Raw genomic sequence first — 9,252 nt, 5'->3', positions numbered from 1 at the left:
TGCAGTGATTTTGGAGCCCCCAAAAATAAAGTCTGACACTGTTTCCCCATCTATTTCCTATGAAGTGATGGGACCAGATTCCATGATCTTCGTTTTCTGAATGCTGAGTTTTAAGCCAACTTTTTCACTCTCCTCTTTCACCTTCATCAAGAGGCTTTTTAGTTCCTCTTCACTTTCTGCCATAAGGGTGGTGCTGCAATGATTTAAGGGTGGGGCAGGGAATGCCCCAGGGGACTGTGAGGCAGCTCTGTGAGCTCCCGGATGTCAAGAAGATTCCTCAGCGCCCCTTCCTCTGAGCCCCCTTTGTCTCTCCCAGGGTGGGCAGGTTGTCATTCTGTGTGTGTGTCTGGAAAGGTGTTCTGGAGATGCTCTTGTGAGCTGTATCATTGTGGTGAACTGTGGGCATCCTACACTGGCTTCTGTGACTGGCAGCTGTTTGGGGACTGTATTTGAATGGGTCCTGTGACACTCCCTTCTTTTCTTCAATGTCCAGATGGAACTTCTAAGAGGCCCAGCGTGGTTCCCACCACAGTTACATGGTTTGAAGCTCATTACAGGCTTCAGTGTCTTTATTTCTCCTGGCAGCTTCATTTTCATGTGGAAGAGTTGTATGTGTTGTTTTTTTTTTTTTTCCCTAAGTTGGTAACTGTCCGTGTCTTGATTGATTAATTGATTGCTTAACCACATGAATCCCTAGATGGTAGGCTAGTATACATCTTTAATGAGCCTGTTTCGGGAGTACACATCCTGCAAGTTCTTGTGTTCACAGGTGACCCAGGGCCACTCACTGTCTGAGGCTGTCAGAGAAAGGACCTTTCTTTCTCTGAGCATACACAGCGTCATCAGGCAGGATCACAAACGATTGAGCCTGAGGTTTCCCCCTTTCCCCACTGCACAGCATCTTCTCAGAGAGCATTTCAGAACAGTGACACCTTTGTCTTCTGTTATTAAGACAGAAGGAGTAATGATTGTCCTACCTAGAAATATTGCAGGGACTCATGAGAAAGCACATACCCTCTGTGTCCCCAGCATGCTGTGAACAGGCCTGACATCTCGGTTTGGGCTGGGACTCTGGACCACACAGGCTCTACGCCAGGGGTCTCACCTTAGAATCTCCTCAGCCCCCACTGAAGCCATCAACGCAGTCCGTATTTCCTGTTCTCTCCCTTTCTGTTTTTCTCCTTTTCCACTGATTCAGACTCCCTTTTTAGCCCTTACTGTTCTGATTCACCCATGAGCATGCTGGGTGAGCAGATTCTGTGCATTTCCTGTTTCTGGGCACACGCCCCCGCTGCCAGCAGTGCCTGCTCCACGGCCCCCGTGCATCGCAGAGGACCCCACAAGGTAGAGGGCCTGTGCTTGACTTACTGCTCTGCTCTCCCCATCTTGAAAGCCCTCAGTTTTGGAACAAGGGTGCCATGTTCCCTTGAACATTATGTAGCTGGGTCCTGAGTGCCCCGGAGGGAAGAGGCGCTGCCTGCCTCTAAAGTGAGCAGCGTTGTCCTGAGCCCCCGTGGCCAGGCCTGGCTGCCCACCCTGAGATCAGCTCCACCACCCCTCAACACCCCCTGACACTTGCTCAGCCTGGTTAGCTAAAACATGACCTCTGACCCTTGGCAGGTTCCCATATCAGTCACCCCAACCCAAATTATTTGGTTTCTGCAAATGCAGTCTTTTTCCATTTCTGCAGTGCCCCCTTCCCCCAACGCCAAGATTTACCGAGGAGCAGCTGCTACTGTCCCTCTGCACTCAGACAGCTGACTCGCCTGCTGATTGTGAACATCCCAGTAATCCAAGTGCTAATGGTGTTTATTCAGCCCAGCCGGCTTAGCCCTGAACAAGGTTTATTCTCATTTATCTCATGGGAGACGAGCTACGTCCTTAATATCCTTCTGTTGACTTTGAGCACACCAGCGCCACTGATGTCGCTGAGAGACATACCAGGCCCCTGCCCTTTTACTCACTCAAAGCCTCAGTTGTCAGGACACCCATCGTCTGGCCGGCAAGACACCCTCACCCCCATGCCCGCCCCCAGGCTCTGTGGCTGCGGCTCTGATCCTGAGTCTGTGGACTGGGAGGAGCTGAGACCAGCATACGTGTGCCTGGGCCTCTGGGCCGAGGAGAAGCTGTGTTCTCGAGGATATGGTCTGGCCGCAAAACGTGTACAGCAGACGCACTGATTGTAATCTCCCAGTCACAGTGTATTGGCTAGCATTTTGGTGCTCACTGGCTTTTCTGTCTTTAACTCAAGGTAGTTTTAGCTCTGTCTCCCAGGTGAAGACTCTGAAGCAAAGGGACTCACCCAAGGCTATCAGGCATTGTTGACAGGATTCTCACTGAGTAATCTCCGGGCCCTGCCCCTTGCACATGCTATAGACCTCACTCTGCTCTGTGTGGGGCACTTCTTCCCCCAAAACATAGCAGAGAGCATTCAGAGCCCAAGGCTGAGGTCTCGGGGAGAGGTTCTCTGAGAGCAGGTTGGTGTCAGCCCTTCCAGGGCTGACTGCTCAAGAGAAGCCCTTTTCCACTGTCCCTGATGGATGGACTGAGTGACATCTAGAAATACGAGATTGGTCTTTTCCACCCTCCGGCTGTGTTTCCTCAGCCCCTTGACTGGACAGCACTAGAAGGCTGTTTTCAGAAGGGTTTTGTATGGAGTCTCTGGCATGTCCATGGAACCACTGAAGCCCTGAGCCCTGGGGTAGGGCCTAGAGTTATGTGGGTTCTCTCATTCAAGCTGGTCAAGGTGTAGGCCCAGGGCTGCCAAGGCCACACTCGGCCACAGGCCCACATTTGGCCAATGGTCCTACTCTACTCATGCAGGTCTTCAGGACTGTGCTGCAGGTGGGAAAGAGTAGACTGAATACCTCATGAAAGTGATTCTGTCAAGTGGCAGGAGGCCCGAGGCTTTCCCTTTTTCTCACTGGTGTACTTCTGTGTTTGAGCTCTATTCTTTCCTACTGTGGATGGGCTTTCCTCCATTTAAAGGGGTCGGGACAAACCTGGCTGCTCTTGGCTGTAGGTACCCCTGGTTTGCAGCACACTGTCTGCCTTGTGAAGAAGAAACTTCTGTGTCCTGACTCCAGAATCAAAGACTGAAGGGCTCTGATGGCCCATCCTCAGCAGCCCACTGAGGGCCTGGTGAAGGGGGAACATGATGAAGCAGTGCTGGGCCGCAGGCCCTTACCCATCAGGACCACAGGGAGTGGGAGAGTCAGTCACAGGAGGAAGGGAAGAAAGGATTTCAGAGCCTGGTGAGGAGAAAGGATGCTGGGCAGATACACACAGCGCACCACAGCGCCAGCCTGACCTGCGAGGGGTGGGCTGGCCTGCCTCAGAGTGTCCCTCCAGGTCCTCTCCCACCCCGGGTCACTGTCCTGACACGGGCCCTCCTCCTGGGCCCTCTCTCTCGTCTGTGTGCCCTGGAGGCACGTTTCCAACTCCCCAATTTGCCTTGCAAGTGTCGAGGAAAGAGAAGCAGGAGCAAGTTCCACTTACTGGGCAGGTTATGGGTCCTGTGTCTCCCCTGCTCGGTCAAAGCCTGACCTGCCTTTGTGTCAGGGGTCAGCTGCACCTCTCAGCCCCATTCTCGATGGTTCTTCAGGGCAGCCTCCACTGAATGGTCTCCTAGCCTCTCTGGACGTGCTCATGTTGTTCCCCGAGCACATGCTGGTCTTCTGGTCCACAGACCGTCTTCCCCACCTGACCTCCCAGTCTCCAGCAGTCTTGCTTCTTTCGGGCAGCCTTGCTGGCTCTTCCAGACCAGACTTTCCTATTCTTTCTCTGAAGCCCCACAGACCCCAAATGATCAGAGCCACCTGGCAAGGCCTAAAGTTACGTAGCCATTCACTTATTCGCTGTGCAGCCTGTAAGTGGAATATGGTGGTGTGGCGTCTCTCCTGCGTGTGGAGCCTGGCTTGTCAGTGTGGAGCAGCAGAAAAGAGGCTGAGTGTCCGCGAGGATCTGTTCTGCACGTGGGGCATCTCTGAGCAACTAACTGCCTGGCCTGTGCCTTCCTCTAGATCTTCCCTGGCACAGTGCTGTGTGGCCCTTTCTACCCCACATCAGGCTTCTGTGGACAGAAATACTGGGAAGCCATGTCTCTTCTTAGCTTTGGGCATTCTTTGTTTACTCCCACTGGCTTATTCTTCCTCTGGAGGATCCTAGGGATTTGCCCACAGACTACGTGCCCACCCCTTGGCCGCTGGTAGTCTGTTTTTTACTGTTTGTGCTTTGGTTCCCTCTGGGGTTTGGGTCTTCTCTCCCCTTCTACCAGCTGAGACCTGGGTGGGCAGAGACCAGTCTTCTTCGTGTCTCTCCCCTCCCCCAGCACTGCCCAGGCTGGTGACAGGGAGGCGCTCCAGGGCCGCTCAGGCTGGGCTTCCCTGGGGGCCCCTCTGCTCCTGAGCTGTGTTGCCTCTCTGGGTCTTGTTCTCAGCAGATCTGTAGACGAGAACAAGGTTTCACATGCCATCTTTGAAGGAGCTTGTCTGTGCCGCTCTGGGGCCCACTGGGGACGGGGCTCCTCTGTGCTGTTCCCTGAGGCCGATGCGATGTTGGGCCTCCTAGCCCCCTCTTTCTTGGGAGACTGCATCTGACGTTTGTATGAATTTTCTCAGCGTGGTTGACTTCTTTTCCTAGACCCTGCCTGTTGCGGGTGAGCGTTCCTCAGACACATGATGGCAGAGACAGCCCTAATTAGCTCACCCTTTGATGAAGCAGCTGCCTGTCTCAAGTTGGGGGAGCAGGGGGTAGGGGAGAGGCTCAGTGCCAGACTCCCGGCATCAGCGCCCACCTGCCTGTCTGGAGAGGAGCTGTCAGCCTTCCTCCCCGGGGACCCCAGCCCTCTTCTCCAGACGGCTGTTCAGACATGAGTGAAGTTGCAGTGGGAGAGGCCGACACCCACCCTCGTGTCCTTTCTGCAGAGGAGATGCAGCGGGGTGCGGGCTTCTCCCATTTTACAGCAGGAAAATTGGCCCTGTGCGCTCGGTCTGCACCAAGCTTTGAGGCTGCCTCCTGGCAGGAGTAGAGGGTGGGCTGTCAGGCACTCACTGGGCCCCGTGACCGTACTGTCCGGCCAGGGCCTCTCCTCTGAGCCGCCTGCTCTCTCTTCTTGTCCGCCTCCCCTTTCTCTGGGTTTTGGACCAGGAATCGTCTCTGTGATTTGTCTGTATCTTGAGCATCCTGCCTTATTCTCCCCATGCTGTGAGGGCCCCCTGCCGAGGTGGGGGTTTGGAGAAACAGGTGCTTTTTGGGTTTCCAGTCTACTTTTTGGTGGCCAGAGCCCGGAAGACAGTGGGGGCCGCCTGTGTGCTTGCGTCTCACCTCGGGGCCAGCCCCTACTCCATCCCCTTGCTGCTGGTCTCTGGCTTTCACTTGCCTGCCACCTTTCCCAAGACCTTATAAGCTGCTGGTGAAAGCATCTCAGTCTTCCTCGAGGGCCTGACTACACAGGCCCCTGCACTTGGCTCTCAACCATAATTCATCACCAGTTTGGTCTTAGAAAGCAAATGATTCCCAGCATGTCCCTGTCTGGCACCCTGCCCCAGGGGAGGTCTCACCCTTCAGGCGCCCATCCTTTCATCCGGGAGGGCTTTGCCTGAAATGTTTGTTTGAAGCTCATCCTCACTCTTTTCTCCAGCCCAGAATGGGGCCTGGAGTCCCAGGGGCAGCCCTGGGTTTGGAGTGTTGCGTTGCTGCCCGTTTGCTGCTTGATGCAGTCACGGTTGTCCACGTGTCAGCTCCCTCCCCACTGTTGCTGGGGCCTTCGCCTTGGCAGAGCCTGCACTGGGCTGCAGGGACAGGCACAGAGTGGAGAGAGCAGCAGGGGCAGCTGGGTTGGTCCTGTGTCGGGATCTCCCCAGGACCAGAGGCTCCCTGGATGCTGTTCTCTCTGCCTGCCTTCCTCCCCATGCTCTGTCTGTGTGCGCCACCCGGGAGGGGAGGGGGCGGAAGACACCTTGCAGCTCCACACCCCTTTAGTGTTTCCCCAGAGCGTGATGCTCCTGGGATCCTGGAGGCAGCGGGGGAGCAGGTATGGCTGCCTCAAGGAGCGTGGAGGAAGGCTTTCCATTGGAGGGACCCTGAAGGAGCACGTTGAGCACAGTGGGATCTTAAAATGGGACTTCCATCCCCAGATCACGCCAGCCTGTTGGCTGATGTGGAGTGGACGCTGGCCTGGGGCCCTGGGCCCTGTCGCCTGGGCTGTGGCCACTGTACCCAGATGGACCCGCGTCATTTTGTTTTGTTTGCCCAGCTAAGTCCTAGCCTGTCCAGAGTGGGAACCCCTCTTTGTTCTTCACCAGGGATGGCCGCTGTAGCAGCAGCCCCCTTACCTGGGCTGGGCATGCCCCCAAGTTGGTGAGTAGGTGCAAAATCATGCTCTCTTGTTCTTCCCCCACAGCAACCCAAAGGTCCAGGTGGAGGCCATTGAGGGGGGAGCCCTGCAGAAACTGCTGGTCATTCTGGCCACGGAGCAGCCTCTCACTACAAAGAAGAAGGTGTGTTTCTGCCCTTTTTTCTTGTTCAGACCTCAGCACACCTGTGAAACCTAGAAGGCGAGGAGGGTCCCTCTCCAGACTGTACTTGTAACCCTTGGGGGCCTGAGTGGTCATCCCTGGGTGGCATGGCGGGGAGGGCCTCTCTCTGAAGCAACCAGGCAGCCTGTGAGGCATCTTAGGCCTGGGTTCAGCTCCCAGGTTCAGAACCCCAGCTCCTGCCCTGGGCCTCTGTTTGTCCACTGGGTGATGTTGAAGGTGTCTGATGTCTCTCCTCTCTCAGCCTTGGGTCCTGGGGTGCAGCTAATCCCAAGGGTGGCGGGTGGAGCCAGAGAGAAGGGGGCTGGGCTGGGATACTTGGGGCTCCTCCAGGTGCCTGCCCCAGGGCCTGGTTTCTATAGCGCCTCACCCATCAGGGTCTGTTTCTCCCCAGGCCCTGTTCGCCCTGTGCTCCTTGTTACGACACTTCCCCTATGCCCAGCAGCAGTTCCTGAAGCTGGGGGGGCTGCAGGTGCTGAGGAGTCTGGTCCAGGAGAAGGGCATGGAGGTGCTGGCCGTGCGTGTGGTCACCCTGCTCTATGACCTGGTCACCGAGAAGGTGAGTACTCAGGGCCCGGCCACCCCTGCCCTCTGCTTTGTGTGTGCTTCTGGTCATTGGACCTCCTCCTCCCCCAGTATCTTCCGTCCGTCCCTCCATCCTCATAGCAGAGTGACCTGAGCAAATGTGCCAGCCTGGAGCTGGGCAGCTATGCTTTGGAGCCCAGGACTTCTGAGATGTCAGGGCAGAAGTCCTGTGGGAGGTGACTGCTGAGCTCACACCTGAGAGCTGCACGGAGTGGGAGGGAGGAGGGGACGCTGGCAGTGGTCAGGGCCAGGTGTGCAGGCATAGGGGTCAGTATGACCGAAGGCCCGAACAGCCAGGATCAGCCCTCCATGGAATGAAAGGTCATGTGTGGTGAAGCGTAGGGTGGGGGCAACCAGGAGCAGGTGGGGTGGAGCAGCTTGTGTCTGGAGCCACCACAGCAGCCAGAAGACCGAGGAGCTGGGCTGGAATAACGCTGAACCTGAAGATTCTGGAAACCTGAAGCTGCCTCCTCTGGTTTGGGAGCTTTGGCTCTGGGCCGGGCTCAGACTAGCTGCCATCAAGGGCCCCAGGGGCTTGCTGCCTGCAAGGAGACTTGGTGCCCAGCCTACTTTGGCCTTTGTGAGCTTGGAAAGTGTCTTAATTAAGGAGAGGGTAAAACCAGCCAGGCCTGATTTCTTAGTTCAGGTGCTGCAGAGAGCTCTGGCAGGGTTTTCTCTGTTGCCTCTCGGGGGCCACACTCTCCCCACAGCTGACTCGGATTAGGGGAGCAGGGCTGGGCAGCCGCGGGGACCATGCTGGAGACAGAGGGCCTGCCCCTTCCTCACCGCGCCTCCCGGCTCTGTGCACCCCTCTCCCAGGCCTCAGGCTGGATCAGGGTTGTCTGTTGCTGCTTTTCTCTCCACCTCTTGGCTTTTGTTTGTGTGCACTCGCCTCTTTTCCTGTCTCATCTCTCAGGCTGTCCCTCTCCCTCTCTCTCCCCTCCCCCTCTCTCTTCCTTCACCCCTCCAGGCTGCAGAAACCTGATTTCTCAGAACAGCAGGCAGCCATGTGGTGCTCACATCCAGTTAATAAGGCCTGGGCACAGTTGACGTCCTGGGAACAGGCCAGCAAGCCTGGGGAAGGATGTGTGCATTGGTTGGCATTTCCCGGGAGAACCCTGTCACTTTCCCCTGGTGTCCTGGGTGTCTTTGCTGCCCCCAGCCCTGGCACAGGGCACTGTGACTGCCTCATCCCAGGGGAGCCGCCTCTGGCAGTCTGAGCAAGGCTCTCTGAGTCAGCTGGCCCAGGAGCCAGACTGGAGGCTTTGGGGTGCCATGAGGATCAGGGAGGGCCTGGCGTTTCTCTGCAAACAGCACGAAGACAGCCGTCTGTCTGCAGGAGGAAGATGGTGGAGGGGTTTCAGCTGGAGCAATAGAACAGATGGCAGGTGTGCTCTACGTGTAAGGCCATCAGGGCGTCTTGTTCTGTGGTTTCTCAGAGAGAATACACTGGGGATAGGTACAGGGCTCCCAAAGGAAGAGGTGTGACAGGGTGGAGGGGTGCCATGCTCCCTGAGGGCATCTTTGGTGTGCAGAGGTAGTGGCTGGACTTCAGAATTCCCAGGACAGTGTGGACCCACCTCTCAGATTATCAGGCTCCTTGGTCCTTGCCCCTTCCATCGTATGCCAAACCCCAGGCATTTCTTCTTCTGTCCCTTGGCTCTGGGCAGGCCCTCTACTAAGAAACTGTGTCCTGACATCTGGGCTCCTGCAGAGCTGGGACGCCTACCTGTGGTTATGAACCCACATCTTCTTGTGCCTCCATGAAGCTGAAGGGCCCTTCCGCAAGTGTTGCCTGGGTGTCTGCCTGCCCCGTGCCGTGCCCGGCCCACAGTCCCTGCCCTCCTGGTGCTTCCAGGCAGACATTTACCAGAGACCCTCCTAGAGTGTGTGGGCCCTGGAGGCTTACCATCAGGGCCCTGACTCTTTGGGGCAGTCAGGAGAGTTGCTGAGTGAGATCTGAGGGTTGAGTCAGATTGACTGTGGAGTTGGTGCTGGGTGAGAGGGTGCCTGGAAGTGCGAGCTGCCCCTGCACAGGCCCTAGGGGAGGGTTAGTGTGACAGGTGCCGGAGTGAGGGCACCAGTGGGGAGGCGTCTGAGCGCCCGGGGGGCAGGGCCTGCAGCGCCTCCA

General features: G+C 56.7%; 1 protein-coding gene across 4 annotated transcripts in view; it reads left to right on the top strand.

Annotated features, from left to right (window-relative positions):
• The window catches only part of SIL1 (SIL1 nucleotide exchange factor), a 250,768-nt gene that overhangs the window by 239,325 nt on the left and 2,191 nt on the right, over window positions 1-9,252 (top strand). For all 4 annotated transcript variants that reach the window (XM_010850316.1, XM_010850314.1, XM_010850312.1 and 1 more), the window contains exons 8-9: window positions 6,404-6,500; window positions 6,931-7,095. In XM_010850316.1, coding sequence (XP_010848618.1) covers window positions 6,404-6,500; window positions 6,931-7,095 — 262 coding nt within the window. The remainder of the gene's footprint in view (window positions 1-6,403; window positions 6,501-6,930; window positions 7,096-9,252) is intronic.

This window comes from Bison bison, unplaced genomic scaffold (genome assembly GCF_000754665.1).
Source record: "Bison bison bison isolate TAMUID 2011002044 unplaced genomic scaffold, Bison_UMD1.0 scf7180017864291, whole genome shotgun sequence".
Classification (NCBI taxonomy): domain Eukaryota; kingdom Metazoa; phylum Chordata; class Mammalia; order Artiodactyla; family Bovidae; genus Bison; species Bison bison.
This window is presented reverse-complemented; position numbering and strand designations above follow the sequence as displayed.